Raw genomic sequence first — 17,142 nt, 5'->3', positions numbered from 1 at the left:
AAAAACGTTTTCTTGGCCAAAATATTTGTACATATTATCGAAACTAAAACTTTTAAAAACTTTTGTAACATTGAAAACCGAAACTAAATGCCCTGCTAAATGTATAGCTACACATTTTAAAGCGATACTGCTGTTCTATAGTTGATTATTGGCTAAACTTGTGTGTTTGTTTAAGTCTTTAACAAAGATGTTAAAGAGAGTCAATAAGTGCAAGCCCTTTATGTATAATCCCAAAAATAAAATAGGTGCTATTTTAATCTGTGCTTATAATTTTGGTACTTTAATTTTTAAACTAAAAATTTTAGTTAATTAACAACAGTATGTACAGTTAAAAAGAATTAACAGAAGCAAAAAAACAGTTTAAAAGTAAAATAAACTAAAGCTTTAAATAAAAACCTGGTTTAAATAAAAAAACTTTATAACCCCCCCCCCCCCCCCCAACTCTTATGGTAACACAGAGCGACTACGACGGCCGGATTTAGGCATTTTACTCTAATTTGGCCATAGCAGACGATAAATCATAAGCGCTACTTCAGCAGAGGTTAGCGCAACAGTGCGGTGCCGCCTAGACTCGTTTCATTCGCGAATTCCCAGAATGAGCACCAACAAGCTAAAAATATTAGGCCTAACGTCATTCTTTTATATAGAGCGCGTGTTCAAAATTTGGGTGGAAATATTTTCGAAACTGGAAACCGTCGCGCTACAAACAGCGTTGGCGAAAAGAACCAAGAACCCAATCTAGATTCGGGTCCACTAGTTTATTCGTCCAAGAATAAACATATCGGTAAAGACGCGACAGACAGAAAAGCATAAGCTGCCGCAACAAATTCCCCTTCGAAAACGGTCCAAAAATATAGCAACGAACAAATTCTTTCTTCTTTAAATACTATTTACGTCCGCCACCGAGACTCGCAAAAACATACGGCCCGGGGCTCGCATATATTAAGCAAATAACGGGCCAACAGCAAATGATCCCTTCAAAAAAATACTACGCTGTAGTAAAAACGAGGAATTCTCCCAGTTGCGCAACCCTTTCTCGAAACGTTACTAATGACAAATTTATACACGCCACTAGACCAAGTTCAAGAATGAAATATGCATCGATAGTGACAAGCTAGGGGCAAATATGTAAACATTTCTAATAGCGCAACTATACGCGTCTTTCGGGTTGAATACACTCGAAGCGTCGGATTATATCTTGTCAAAATTTCAATATGGTCGTGAAACGTTTCTTCCTGTACGTTCGGTCGGTATTAGCCCAAGAATGTATTTATCAATCCTTTGGGAGAATGACTATTCGCAGATGATCCGCTGGCATCATGAGGCCAAAACTATTCGCTCGCTTTGGGACAAAAAAGTACACCTTTTACCCTAAACGACCAACTTCTTCCATACAATAACAGCCAAACTGTATTTTGAAGTTGCTCGCTATTTCCTAAAAATTACTCCAAAACCAACGAATAGTTTTTGCCTTTGGTCTAATTTATCTGGCGCGGATTATGAAAACAGACTATACAGGGTTCGTACAAAATTTCCGGAATTAAATTCCCTGACATTTCCAGGTTTTCCCTGACCATTTTTGTAGAATAAATGAATATTTTGAGGTAAAATCTTGAAAAATATTGATTATGTATTTTTAATACAACTTTCAAATATTTATTTGCATTTTGAATTCCCTGACTTTTTTGGACCATTTTAAAATTCCTCAATTTTTTTGGACCATTTTAAAATTCCCTGACTTTTTTGGACCATTTTAAAATTCCCTGACTTTTTTGGACCATTTTAAAATTCCCTGACTTTTTTGGACCATTTTAAAATTCCTCGATTTTTTTGGACCATTTTAAAATTCCCTGACTTTTTTGACCATTATGGACTTTTCCAGGTCGTGTACAGTGATTATAGTGGCAGTCACATATCCTCTGTTAACCCGGGCACACGGTACATTCTTGGGATGAGTGATAACTTTATTTTATTAGATTGCTGTCAAGCTAATTTTAACATTTTTTTAAAAAGGAATACAGCGTCATGCCGAAAATACGTGCGAACTTGTTGCGTCTGCGTGTACGTGACAATTTACTCGATGTCAAATGTCTACCAATATTGCTCAACGTTACTCGTAATTATAACACTTACAAACCTCAAGGTTAAATATGACTAGACGTAGGGAAATGGTAGATATTATAAAATGTTTAATTGCTTACTACGGTTGTTTTAAAAATAACACGAGCCAATTATGTCGAAATAAATTTTGGAATTTAAACAAAAATTAGCAATTTTACCCTAATTTAGTACTTTTAGAAAAAAGAATGCCAAACAAAAATATTCAAAAATGTAGGGATAGAAATTGCCGAATCGACCTTGATGTGAAAATTACCTAACTTCACATATTAGCCTAAATCATACTAGTTAACCAAAGTCTCGAGTTTAAATAACCAATTACGATATAATATTATTTTTTCCTTGAAATCTCTGCTGAAAGCTATGATAATTTTTTTTGGAAGATAAAATACCAAATTTAGAAATAATAAGTAACAAAGTAGACAAACAGTAATATATTTCTATACCAAATTAGACAAACTAACTTTTAGTACCCAAATTAGACAAACTAACTTTTAGTACCCAAATTAGACAAACTAACTTTTAGTAACCAAATTAGACAAACTAACTTTTAGTAACCAAATTAGACAAACTAACTTTTAGTAACCAAATTAGACAAACTAACTTTTAGTAACCAAATTAGACAAACTAACTTTTAGTACCCAAATTAGACAAACTAACTTTTAGTAACCAAATTAGACAAACTAACTTTTAGTAACCAAATTAGACAAACTAACTTTTAGTACACAAATTAGGGAAGTAACGTGTTGTAACAAAATTAGATTAGTAACTTTTAGTAACTCAAGTAGACCTACGGTAACTTTTAGTAACTCAAGTAGACCTACGGTAACTTTTAGTAACTCAAGTAGACCTACGGTAACTTTTAGTAACTCAAGTAGACCTACGGTAACTTTTAGTAACTCAAGTAGACCTACGGTAACTTTTAGTAACTCGAGTAGACCTACGGTAACTTTTAGTAACTCGAGTAGACCTACGGTAACTTTTAGTAACTCGAGTAGACCTACGGTAACTTTTAGTAACTCGAGTAGACCTACGGTAACTTTTAGTAACTCGAGTAGATCTACGGTAACTTTTAGTAACTCGAGTAGACCTACGGTAACTTTTAGTAACTCGAGTAGACCTACGGTAACTTTTAGTAACTCGAGTAGACCTACGGTAACTTTTAGTAACTCGAGTAGACCTACGGTAACTTTTAGTAACTCGAGTAGACCTACGGTAACTTTTAGTAACTCGAGTAGACCTACGGTAACTTTTAGTAACTCGAGTAGACCTACGGTAACTTTTAGTAACTCGAGTAGACCTACGGTAACTTTTAGTAACGCGAGTAGACCAACGGTAACTTTTAGTAACGCGAGTAGACCAACGGTAACTTTTAGTAACGCGAGTAGACCAACGGAAACTTTTAGTAACGCGAGTAGACCAACGGAAACTTTTAGTAACGCGAGTAGACCAACGGAAACTTTTAGTAACGCGAGTAGACCAACGGAAACTTTTAGTAACGCGAGTAGACCAACGGAAACTTTTAGTAACGCGAGTAGACCAACGGTAACTTTTAGTAACGCGAGTAGACCAACGGTAACTTTTAGTAACGCGAGTAGACCAACGGTAACTTTTAGTAACCCGAGTAGACCAACGGTAACTTTTAGTAACCCGAGTTGACCAACAGTAACCCGAGTTGACCAACAGTAACCCGAGTAGACCAACAGTAACCCGAGTAGACCAACAGTAACCCGAGTAGACCAACAGTAACCCGAGTAGACCAACAGTAACCCGAGTAGACCAACAGTAACCCGAGTAGACCAACAGTAACCCGAGTAGACCAACAGTAACCCGAGTAGACCAACAGTAACCCGAGTAGACCTACAGTAACCCGAGTAGACCTACAGTAACCCGAGTAGACCTACAGTAACCCGAGTAGACCTACAGTAACCCGAGTAGACCTACAGTAACCCGAGTAGACCTACAGTAACCCGAGTAGACCTACAGTAACCCGAGTAGACCTACAGTAACCCGAGTAGACCAACAGTAACCCGAGTAGACCAACAGTAACCCGAGTAGACCAACAGTAACCCGAGTAGACCAACAGTAACCCGAGTAGACCAACAGTAACCCGAGTAGACCAACAGTAACTTAAGAGAAATTACCATTAGTAGCCGATTTCCAAAAATAATAACTTTTAGTAAAAAAATGCTAAATTGCTTTTATACTAAAAGTAAAACGTGCGGCAAACCATGATAATGGCAATCACCCCGTAAAGTCGTACAAAGGTTCCATTTCGCAACAAAACTTCCAAATAAGTCCGTCCTATGGCGTTAAACGGAGAGAGAAAAAAAGCGAAAGCACTCACGTCCCATTGAAAAATTCGTAACGGGCCGAGATGGGGCGTGTTTAGAAAAGAACAAGATGTCACGGGCATTTCAGTACACACAATCCCCCCGCCCCAATGTATTAATTATATTTTACATATTAAATTTAAGTTTGAACAAATTTCCAATCATCTTGTACATTAACTTAATAAACCCAAGAAGAATTTTACCGAAAATGAATTTTTCGAGTTACCTGGTTTTGAAAATAAGGTAGTGAAACGCGAATGAGTTAGATGGCGCCGGTAACAATTAGCCAAGAAAACTCACTTAAAATTAAAATTTCTTAATGCAACCGAAAACGTAGTTTAGAAATGATCAGTACTAACTAAAAATATAATATTCAACCAAGTCGCGCCTAATTTTAAAAAACCAGTATGTAGTTTTTAAGGCCAAAACGGTGAAAAACCACAAAAATGGGCAAATGATTAACTTCTTGCGCTCAGATTTAATAAACGCATAACGGGCTACCGAGGGCATGATATTTAATTTCGATTGATATATCACTGCCCCTCCTAGACCCAATTGTTAAAGAGTTACGCGGAATACGGCAGCGGCGGCATCGGCTACACTGTACGTAGGCCCAGTTACGCGTAAATCCCTTAGAGATTGTGTATAAAAAGTTAACTCTCAACCGTGAAATGGAAAGTTGAACGGACCAAAGTCGTTCGACAGCGTAGTGAAAGGCGGAGGAAACGGCCGTTATGGCCGAGGCACGGGGCAAAAAGCGTGTTCTACCAGTCCCTCCGAAAAGGTTAGCGGAATATCGGAGTGCAATTACGAGCGTGGCTCGCGGGGGAATCGAGGGAAACGTGGAAATGATCAGGAAATGATATCAGCCCTGGGACGGGAATAAATTATTTCGACTTTTATTTTAATGGGCCCAAAATGGAATACGGTTCGGCGAAATGAAAATTCAACCTAATTATCATAGCGACGATTTTTATGATCCGTGCGAATTAAAAGCGTACGATTTTGAAACTAAATGGCCAGCCTTGGACGGGCTCATTCCACACGGAATGCCTTTATTATACGAACTTCTCTTTTTAAAGCTGCTCACCGGCATTTCATTTTATTCCCGGCAAACGACGCGTAATTTCGCATTTCATTATTAATACTACTACAGTGCGCAAACTACCACGCGTAGTTACTCTCTTTTCTCGATGAAACGGGCACGCGCTCACTGTTCCCTGTCCTAGACGAAACGAGGGCGCGCTCACTGTTCCCTGTCCTAGACGAAACGGGGGCGCGATCACTGATACCTGAACTAGGCGAAACGTCGGCGCGCTCACTGATACCTTAACTAGGCGAAACGTCGGCGCGCTCACTGTTCCCTGTCCTAGACGAAACGGGGGCGCGCTCACTGTTCCCTGTCCTAGACGAAACGGGGGCGCGCTCACTGTTCCCTGTCCTAGACGAAACGGGGGCGCGCTCACTGTTCCCTGTCCTAGACGAAACGGGGGCGCGCTCACTGTTCCCTGTCCTAGACGAAACGGGGGCGCGCTCACTGTTCCCTGTCCTAGACGAAACGGGGGCGCGCTCACTGTTCCCTGTCCTAGACGAAACGGGGGCGCGCTCACTGTTCCCTGTCCTAGACGAAACGGGGGCGCGCTCACTGTTCCCTGTCCTAGACGAAACGGGGGCGCGCTCACTGTTCCCTGTCCTAGGCGGAACGGGGGCGCGCTCACTGATACCTGAACTAGGCGAAACGTCGGCGCGCTCACTGTTCCCTGTCCTAGACGAAACGGGGGCGCGCTCACTGTTCCCTGTCCTAGACGAAACGGGGGCGCGCTCACTGTTCCCTGTCCTAGACGAAACGGGGGCGCGCTCACTGTTCCCTGTCCTAGACGAAACGGGGGCGCGCTCACTGTTCCCTGTCCTAGGCGGAACGGGGGCGCGCTCACTGATACCTGAACTAGGCGAAACGTCGGCGCGCTCACTGTTCCCTGTCCTAGACGAAACGGGGGCGCGCTCACTGTTCCCTGTCCTAGACGAAACGGGGGCGCGCTCACTGTTCCCTGTCCTAGACGAAACGGGGGCGCGCTCACTGTTCCCTGTCCTAGACGAAACGGGGGCGCGCTCACTGTTCCCTGTCCTAGACGAAACGGGGGCGCGCTCACTGTTCCCTGTCCTAGACGAAACGGGGGCGCGCTCACTGTTCCCTGTCCTAGACGAAACGGGGGCGCGCTCACTGTTCCCTGTCCTAGGCGAAACGGGGGCGCGCTCACTGTTCCCTGTCCTAGACGAAACGGGGGCGCGCTCACTGTTCCCTGTCCTAGACGAAACGGGGGCGCGCTCACTGTTCCCTGTCCTAGACGAAACGGGGGCGCGCTCACTGTTCCCTGTCCTAGACGAAACGGGGGCGCGCTCACTGTTCCCTGTCCTAGGCGAAACGGGGGCGCCCTCTCTGATCCCTGTCCTAGGCGAAACTAAATTACGCTAGTTAGCCATATCAAACTGTTCTCCTAGGTGAAACAGGCGCAAATTACTGCGTTCTTTACTCGGTGAAACCATTCAACTATCTAACTAACCAACATGGTGAAACACGAGCACGCTATCACTTTGAATGCTTATCGCGGCAGATTTTTGTCTCGATGTGTCTGACGGTTTTTTTTGACGTCACTATGTTAACTTAACAAACGACAACGTGAGAGGGGAGCACGCGCAGAGGGGATTTTTTCTCTCGTAGGCTGGGCCAAAGCCGTCAGAGGGATTTTACCATACGCGATACGGCAGGGTAAACATTCCAAGTAGAGGTATGTATTCCTGAAGAGATTTAACGTGACTGCCCACCTTCAATAAGCGTACTAACTTTTCTATTTTATTCTAATGACTATATTATCTCGAAATCGCTGTTGAAATATAATACTAGTCAATTCCCACGTGAAACAAGGCCAACACAAGCAAACGTTTCGCCTCTGTCGCTAAGGCGAAAATGCAATACTTTTTCCCAACATTTGAGAGCGTAAAATTTCCATTACATTAAAAATATGACAATAGGGTTCAAAATCCGAAACGCATCATTAGCGGAACAAAAAGTGAAATATTCGTCGGGATAAAAATGAAAAAAAAAAGGAACAATGTCAAAGGTACTATTGTGCCGAGTCAGAATAGGGATCAATTTCGGGAGAAAGTGAAAAATTAAATCCAACTTAGGGCAACGAAGAAGAGAGGGATGGCCACTCGGTGTCAAGGTGAAGGTCAACGCTACGCTCGAGTGCTAGCGTGAAATGCATTTAAGGAATACAATAGAATGGGCCAACCTCCCAACCATTACGTAATCGCCCCTTCCCATCAAAAAAAATTCCACGGAAAATTCCAAAAAAAAAATCCTACCATTAGCGTAGAAATATCCGATAAAGAAAACACAATGAAACGGGAGGAGAAAGAGGGAAAAGTGCGCAGTGGGGTAAAGTTTGAATGTGTGGTCGCAAACCGATCCATCAAGCTAGCGACGTAATCGAATTTCGAAGGGGCAGATTTAACTAAGACTAAAATTTTCGAACGAGTTCCGTGATAGATGGGCCCCGCGTGTACTATTTCAAAACAGCGGTGATTACGTTAAACTATTTTCTAAAAATATTCACCGAAGAATTTCATCGTTTGATTACGCTGAAAAAAATGTCGTTTCAAGTTGCAATAATAACATTATTCCCCGATTTAAGAATTAAAAAAATTTACGTTCGTGCGACAAACATTTCCTAGCCGTTTTAATATTATAATCAGATTTTTATTTTATTATAACCAATTTAACCATTTATTTAATGTATAAATTAAATACACTCATTTTATAACAATAACTTCTAATTTCAATATTTCCAGAATATTTTCAGAATGTAGGGTCCCAATTTCTTTTTGGCTCCTTAGAAGGATTTAGCTCCTAAAATTCGCTCCGTGTACAGGGCTGCCACCTAGGAGCAACAAACACAACACCCCACACAAGGAGAACGCAACCCGTCAAAAGTCGTGGATTTTCTTGTGTACGTTTTTCATTGGCTAGATGCTTTAGCGCCTGCTGCCGTCGGAAGGGGAAAATTCGGAAATTGTCTTCCCCCCGCCCGTAAAACGTTCAACGTAAAGGCTCGTGACGCTCGTCCAATGAAATTCGTACACAACCCTTCGTTAGCGTGCTTTAAGGCTAGCTGCGTTCTCCTTGTGTTTGTTGCTCCTAGCTGCCACAGTGTTTTCAGCTTCAAATTCCCCGACGTTTCTTGGTTTTCCCTGGACATTTCCAGAGAGTTTCCTTGACTTAGCAAAGGTTACCTATTTGCAACCAAAATAAAATTCCCTGACGTTTATACAATTTTTTTTGAACTCCCTGACTTTGAGAGATATATTCAAATTCCCTGACTTTTCCAGGAATTCCAGGTACTGTGGCAACCCTGGTGTACTTAAGGAATTTTACAGGGTTCGTACGAAAATTTCTGATAAAAAATCCCTGACTTTGCCAGGTTATCCCTGACCTTTTTTTTTTATATTTTAGGACATTTTTTTTTATTATTTTAGGAAAAAAGTTTTTTTTAAAGAGCGGTTTGGTTGCCCAACTAAAATCCCTGACTTATCCCTGATTTTCTACGAAATTATTTAAAACCCTGATTTATCCCTGACACGTTTCCTCCATTTTACAGATCCCTGAATTATCCAGGTTATCCAGAATCTGTACGAACCCTATTTTAGTAACGCTGAATAGTGTTCGCTAATTTTAAAATATTTTTAGTCCCCCTTTGTAGGATTTGGGGGTCAGGTGGGGGCCCGACCTACTCCCTAGCACCGCCACTGAATATTTCTAAGCTAGGCTAGGCTAGGCTAGGCTAGGCTAGAACCTACTCTAGACCAGAGTCATCTAGCGACTTACACTGCCTTATTTTATTTTTATTTGACTAACATAATTACGCAATAGCTAAATGACAACATAAAAAATAAAACTAATTTAGCATGCTTAAACCTTTACAATCGTTATCGCGTTTCTTTCAGCTAAAATTTCTCAAGCTATACCATCTTAATTAGAAATGGAGCACGAAATAAAAACCGTCGCTGGTTTTCATTAGGGCAAAAACGCCACGACAGCGGACTTCGACGCGAAAATTTCCCGTTAGGCCTAATGCAATATTTTTGCGTCGACTCTCACCGTTGTGGCGTTTTTGGCCTTATGAAAACCAGCCTTGACAGCCCTTTAAATGTATCGTATTCCGCCAATCGACCAAATGAAGTCTTAGCGGGATAATTAGTGATTAAAATGATGGAAAATTCCCATTAATTAGAATCCAAGTATCCTTTAGAGAATTTTCTCAATTATTTCTCGAGATAGCTTCCCCGTTTATAGGGAAAGTAGACGAGAAAACCCTAAATTCAAGAATGTATTTAGGCGAACGGAGAATACTTACCCTTTCAATACCGGTAAAGAGGGGACTCTCCGACACGATCGCGGGCTCGAAAACGACGTTACGCATTCTCCGTTAACCCCAATACATTCTTGTTAATGTTAATGACACGATTTCAAACGTAATCAGACGAGGCTTTCCCGCGCGCGCGGGGCAATCGTCACGTAAAGCGAACTCGATTTGGCGAGAAAGAAATTCATAATCGCTTTCGTTACGCAATGGAGAAAAGCCCGAGAGAACCTCCCATACAAGTTTCGCTTCAAAGGAAAGCCAACAGCTGATTATTCATAAAAAACCGAACAGACTTTACCCTACAAACCACCTCCGATAAACCTAATTCAACAAACGTCGCGACATATATGCAATAAATTTATAATGGAGATTAAGCCGGCGCAATAAAACGTGTAGAGGAGGGGGGGGGGGTGAAACGCCTGGAAGGAGCTTAATTTATAATCATATAGATTTCGATGATAAATAGCTTTCAAACTGAAATTTACCAGTTCTAGGTATTTTCCCTACTATTTTTTCAGCTTCAAATTCCTGGACATTTCAAGGTTTTCCCTGACCATTTCCAGAAATTCCACGACTTTACCTTGACTTTCTTATCAGTTCTTAAAATTACCTAACTAAGTATTTCCAAACTGCGGCCGTCCTGTTTAATCTTTCTAACATAAATTATTTGAGTTATTTCCCGATTTGCGTAACTTTTCCCTGATCATTTGATTCCCTGGCTTTTCCCAAATAGTAGCTTAATCCTTTTAAGTACAAGAAATTCAAACACACCAATTCCCGTTCAAATTTGGGAAAAAATTCAAATACACAAAATCCCTTGCAAAATTAGGAGGATAAAAATTCAATAGAAAAAAATCCCTCGCAAAATTTGGGTAAGCATTGCAATACCCATAAAAAATTGCAGTATTTTCAAAAAAAAAAAAATCTGGTTAACATAATTTTTGGTGAAATTAACCCAATGAGTCAATGACAAAAAAAAATAAGCATGGCGTACGGATGTATAGTACAAGATATACGACTACATTTTGGTTCGCTAATGATAGTATCTAGATTTTTGTCACGAATTACAAAAGCCCAGGTGAGTCGCGAATGAGGTAATACATGTTCTACTTTTTACGAGGTAATTTATACGGGTATAGGTGTCATAAAAATGAAGTACCGTTGGGTGGAAATGTACTTCAAGGGCGGCGAGTCGCTGCAAGGGCGCCCATTTAAAGATGATTTTAGGGAAGGTCATTTCTCGAAGATGGAGATACTTAATCTAAGGTCGATTCTTAATTGCTATACTAATCAATGGGCGGATGCGATGCCATTGATGATAACAACGAGAAGGTTAAGGGCGAAATCAAGTGGCCCTGATTTTGATGGAATATTATATTTAAAAAAAATGATACCAGACTTAGTGAAGTATAGGTGTAGGGTACCGCGAGGTCCAAACTAAGATATAAAATTCACTTTTGTTGAGATAAAAGTACTATAATAAGAAAGGAACAAGATAAAATCGAGTGTTTTTGAAGTAGGGTTTTTTTTTAGGATTTGATAAGGCCGGTACACATTTGTCAAGGGAGAAGATCGTTTTACAGGAATAACGTCATTAGCAGTCGATTTTTAAATGCTCTTAAAATATTTACCAGATGGCGAGAGGAGTTGGCACTTTTGTTAATATTTTAATAAGTGACAAATTGATTTTTAAACAATGGTTCTTTTCCAATATAATTGATGGATACTTAACTTATTTTTGATATAAATTATAAAATTAATTCTTAATTGAAAGTTATGGAATAGAAAAGAAAACGTTTATCGAATAGAAAAGAAAACTTTTATGGAATAGAAAAGAAAACTTTTATGGAATAGAAAAGAAAACGTTTATGGAATAGAAAAGAAAACTTTTATGGAATAGAAAAGAAAACGTTTATGGAATAGAAAAGAAAACGTTTATGGAATAGAAAAGAAAACGTTTATGGAATAGAAAAGAAAACTTTTATGGAATAGAAAAGAAAACTTTTATGGAATAGAAAAGAAAACTTTTATGGAATAGAAAAGAAAACTTTTATGGAATAGAAAAGAAAACTTTTATGGAATAGAAAAGAAAACTTTTATGGAATAGAAAAGAAAACTTTTATGGAATAGAAAAGAAAACTTTTATGGAATAGAAAAGAAAACTTTTATGGAATAGAAAAGAAAACTTTTATGGAATAGAAAAGAAAACTTTTATGGAATAGAAAAGAAAACTTTTATGGAATAGAAAAGAAAACTTTTATGGAATAGAAAAGAAAACTTTTATGGAATAGAAAAGAAAACTTTTATGGAATAGAAAAGAAAACTTGTGGAATAGAAAAAGAAAACTTGGAATAGAAATAAAACTTATTAATAACGAAATATTCATACGAGTTTTCATATTTTAATGATGGTAACAGAGCGAGTGAGTGTGAGTGCTCGTAAGTGAGTCGAGGTCTCAAGCGAGTGAGGAAGATTTCGTTCCTATTAAATAAAAATTTTCGTTCTTAATAAAATATTTCTTTTCTATTCCATAAAACTTTTCTTTTCTATTCCATAAAACTTTTCTTTTCTATTCCATAAAACTTTTCTTTTCTATTCCATAAAACTTTTCTTTTCTATTCCATAAAACTTTTCTTTTCTATTCCATAAAACTTTTCTTTTCTATTCCATAAAACTTTTCTTTTCTATTCCGCAAAACCTTTCTTTTCTATTCCACAAAACCTTTCTTTTCTATTCCACAAAACCTTTCTTTTCTATTCCACAAAACCTTTCTTTTCTATTCCATAAAATTTTTCTTTTCTATCCCATAAAAATTTTCTTTTTTATTCCATAAAAGTTTTCTTTTCTATTCCATAAAAATTTTCTTTTCTATTCTATAAAAATTTTATTTTATATTCTATGTTATTGATTTTAATTAGTTCTTTCCGGTTTGGCAGCTCATATTGTGAGGGTAGCGATCAGCTGGGTTTTAAGCGGAGGAGAAAAAAAAATTCGAGCAACCGACGAAATGAACAAGCCGCGATATAATTGTGGTCAGTGGACGACGACCGTGAAGCGCAAGAAAAACCCGCGAACGGAAGGGCGTCGAACGCGATCAAAGCGACTAATTATCGAAACAAAAGCATTGAAGGCGAACAAAAAGGAGAAAAGTGGTTTTTTCTTTTCATTACCTTTACAGCTCATTCCAACGTGTCCAGTCCCCCAAATATAATCGTTGCCTGCGAGAAAGAAGAGTCAAAATCAGTTGTTAGCGATTCAATGGCACGCACGCATACCGCGCACCCTCCTCCTGTGATCCCACATCACGCCGCTTATTTTGGGGGGAAAAAGTAGGCCTAGGAAATTCCAGGGTAGCGTTGCCAGGGGTACTATAATTATCGTGCAAGTCGATAATTTCTGGCTAATTTTTGGGACGTACGATATTTTCAATGGCGTTCTTTATAGTATGGATTTTTAATAATTCAGCGTGCGCGTATGATAATGTACGATAATTTTCTTTAATTTGGCCGAAAACCAGTTAAAACTGCGACTTTTAGACACGAGTTTTTAATCGCTCGAACTTCAAGTGTTATTACAAATTTTGAATTCACAAGTTTCACGTTAGTATTTCCCACAAAATACAAATTTACCGCCAGTTTTCTGAAATCGATAATTTTTTGGCATTAGATTTTAAGGATCTGGCAACGCTGGTCCAGGGCCGTTCTCGTTCCTTGGAAGGGCTCTTAGTAAAATTCAATTCATTCTCTCTCGGTTCGCGCGCGCAAAGAAAAAAAATTAATAATTCGTCGCGAAAATTAAAGCCAAACCGTTGCTACGAATTTTAATATCTTTTTATTCTCTTTTTACGTGTCTAAGGTTACGCTGCTTATCACTGATATCAATAAGACTCCGCGTACGAAGAGCAATAGGTGCCCGTCTCGCGGAATACCATAATATTAAGATTCAATGTGGTAAATTTTAAAATGGGAATAAATTTTATAAAAAATTTAAAATAACCTTTGCGAGTGAATAGAGTTGTCAAATATGCGCCCTGAATAGGGTCTATATTTTTATCGCGTATTTTATAAGAAATATTACATAAAATATTTCCAATATTAATATTTTTATCTATAGGTGGTGTTCTCGAGAAATTTAGACAAGATGGCAGACAACTCCTAGAAAAGACATGATGGGGGAAGGGAGGTGATGACTCGAGCCTTCCACTAGTTGGAATGACGTCACGAGAACAGGGTTGCCACAAAATTTTCAGATTCAAATTCCCTGTTTTCCCTGACCATTTAACAGATTTTCCCTGACTTACTAAGGCCAAAATTTTTCTTTATATTTTACTTTTATCAGAAGTTAATAAATTTAGATGGACTTATATTTCAGTAAAAAGGTTATTGCAATGTTGAAAAAATTAGCCAAACATTCAAGGAAATAAATGATAATCGTGGAATTTGTCATACATCTAGATCTAGAGTTGAAGTACCTTCAAAAAGTGCCAAGATAAAATTGAATTCCCTGACATTTCCCTAACTTTTTAGGCCCATTTTAAAAATCCCTGACTTTTCCCTGACGTGTGGCAACCCTGGAGAATACTCCCTATTAGCTAAACTAGGGAAAAGTAGACAAGATGGCGGGAATGGCTCTTAGGCAAGGGCTGATGGGGGACACTCACCTTCCAACTATACTTACGGTGACGTCACGAGAAAACTGCCTACTAATCTGGACTAAGTATTCTAAATGTAACTAGTGATGCACCGATATGGGTACAGCCGATATTAACAAAGTTGTCTATCATAACAGTAGTGTATATGATAAAATCATTGTAAAAGATGGTTCTACACTGTCATACCATTTTATTCTAATTTATCACGAAAAAAAGTTTGCAAGAGCATATCCGAATATGTTTCTTTTCATTTTACGTGATACATATTTTCTATCACAAATCGAATAAGTTTTTTATTTGTTTACACTCGTAACCCCTTGTCTAAAAGAAAGGTATGATTTAGCTTCTGAAGTCTGGCATACGTGGCGCTGCCAATCAAATAAAATATTATCATTAGTTAGTTAGTCGATAATTTCCTTATTTTTAAATGTTTTTCTTAAAATATTTTTCTAATACCGGTATCGGCCAATATCGGCTTCACTTAAAGGCCGACTACATAAATCTTCGGTTTACTCTGTCTTTCACTGGAAGTAGGCTGACTGCGTGGCACAGGTGTATTGCAGTAAGCCTACTTCCAGTGAAAGACAGAGTAAACCGAAGATTTATGTAGTCGGCCTTTAAGCCGAAATTGGCGGATACCGATATTAGAAAAATAGTACGATATATCGGTGCATCCCTAAATATAACTAATATAAGAAACCGTGTTTTAATTTTTACATATAACTAAAATTATACATTTAATCTCGTACCGTCAATAAAGACATATCGTGTTCCGAATTAAGATGATTATGGTCAGACTACCTAAGGCAAATACTAAATGCGGGATCGCGTGATCCAACAACGAAAAGCTACCTTTTAAATTGCCTACCATATTGGCCTTGAAGCTCCATCCAGCTAAATCAACCTCATCAACCGAGTCAAAATTCTAGTCGTTGAAATTAATATACAAGAGCGCTCCTAGCAACAACCGACAAAAAAGGGGCTCCAGCGAGTCTGAGAGCTGAAAACTAGTTTCTGTCTTTCATAAAAGTTGAAGCGTTCCTCGCTTGTTAGGCCTTTGCCATTAAAAAAGAAAAACTCAAAAGAAAAAAATCTTTTTGATGATGATGATTACAAAACCGGAAAAATGAGACTTCAGAGCCCGGGGGTACGCTATACGGCGAAAGGCTTAAGTAGTGTCGCGGTAGAAGGCTAAGAGACGGGTTAAGGCTACGTCCATCAACTACCAGTTAGAAATGCCGGTACTCGAATAGGAAAAAATTAACGTTCGTAGCGCCATCGCCTCAAATTTTAACCAACTTTTTCCTTCCTAAAACAAGCGGGTAGATTTGACGGGTAGATCCGCGTTGGCCTTGAAATTATGGAAAGTTGACCAGTTATATCAAAACCTCCATTATAGCTGCCTGGTACGTTTTAATGGCTTCTTGGCTAACTTGGCCGTAACGTTCAAATGGAATTAATTTATGTAAATTACACAAATGATCTCGCTCACTGGGGAAATGTCCGCGAAATTATTAAGGAATAAATTGAATAGCCTATAACTCCACGCGCATTCCAACCAACTGTTCAATTGATTTAATCGGTTACTTTTAGCGAAATTTACAGGAACTAATTAAGGTCGAAATTAGAATTAGGGAAGGATTAAATTAGTATATTTAATTGATTCGCAACATTAGCGTACGAAAGAAAAAACTCGAAACGTTTTCCTACGCTAAATTTACTAATATATTTAAATAATCGTTTTACATTATCTACGGAAATACCGAAACAGTTCTTCTTAAGATTTGAAGAAAAAAAATTATGGCTGACAAGTTTTTAAAGCCAAAATTAAACAATTTATAATTTTATATTTTACTTTTAATATTAGGGACATTTATTCGGCACTTATACATAAATCTTGAAAAATATTATGTATTTTTAATAAATCTTTCAAAAAAATTTTTGACTGATTTTTTTTGGGTCATTTTAAAATTTCCTTACTTTTTTGGACCATTTTAAAATTCCTTGACTTTTCCCTGACCCTAATTTTGGAATCATTTTCAAAATCCGTGCCTTTCCAGGTTTTCCAGGTCGTGTACGAACTATGTTACTGAATTTACTTCAACTTATATATTTGTGATTATGAAAGCGTTTAATTGCAACGTTGGAATTACAACGTTTAGAAACATAATTATAGGCAAAGAACCCTTCACAGAACAGGGTTGCCACAGTTTTTTCACATTCAAATTCCCTGACTTTTCCAGGTTTTCCCTGACCATCTCCGGGTATTTTCTCTGACTTATTTAGAGCGAAAATTTTGGAATTTTTACCCTAAGTTTTAGCAAAGGTTTTCTATTTGCAACCTAAATTAAATTCCCTGACATTTCCCTGATTTTTCGACTAAGTTTTAAAATTCCCCGACTTTTCCCTGATTTTTAGACCCATATTCAAATTCCCTGAGTTTTCCTTGATTTTTAGACCCATATTCAAATTCCCTGACTTTTCCTTGATTTTTAGACCCATATTAAAATTCCCTGATTTCTAGACCCATGTTCAAATTCCCTGACTTTTCCCTGATTTTTTACCCATATTAAAATTCCCTGACTTTTCCCTGATTTTTATACCCATATTAAAATTC

At 38.4% G+C, this 17,142-nt stretch overlaps 1 protein-coding gene across 2 annotated transcripts in view; it reads right to left on the bottom strand.

The window, feature by feature from the left end:
- The window catches only part of Pi3K21B (phosphatidylinositol 3-kinase regulatory subunit alpha), a 78,184-nt gene that overhangs the window by 49,781 nt on the left and 11,261 nt on the right, over window positions 1-17,142 (bottom strand). For both annotated transcript variants that reach the window (XM_090173316.1, XM_090173315.1), the window contains exon 3: window positions 13,045-13,092. In XM_090173316.1, the coding sequence (XP_090029442.1) occupies window positions 13,045-13,092 (48 nt within the window). The remainder of the gene's footprint in view (window positions 1-13,044; window positions 13,093-17,142) is intronic.

This window comes from Leiobunum rupestre, chromosome 4 (genome assembly GCF_980474605.1).
Source record: "Leiobunum rupestre chromosome 4, qqLeiRupe1.1.hap1, whole genome shotgun sequence".
Lineage (NCBI taxonomy): Eukaryota > Metazoa > Arthropoda > Arachnida > Opiliones > Sclerosomatidae > Leiobunum > Leiobunum rupestre.
This window is presented reverse-complemented; position numbering and strand designations above follow the sequence as displayed.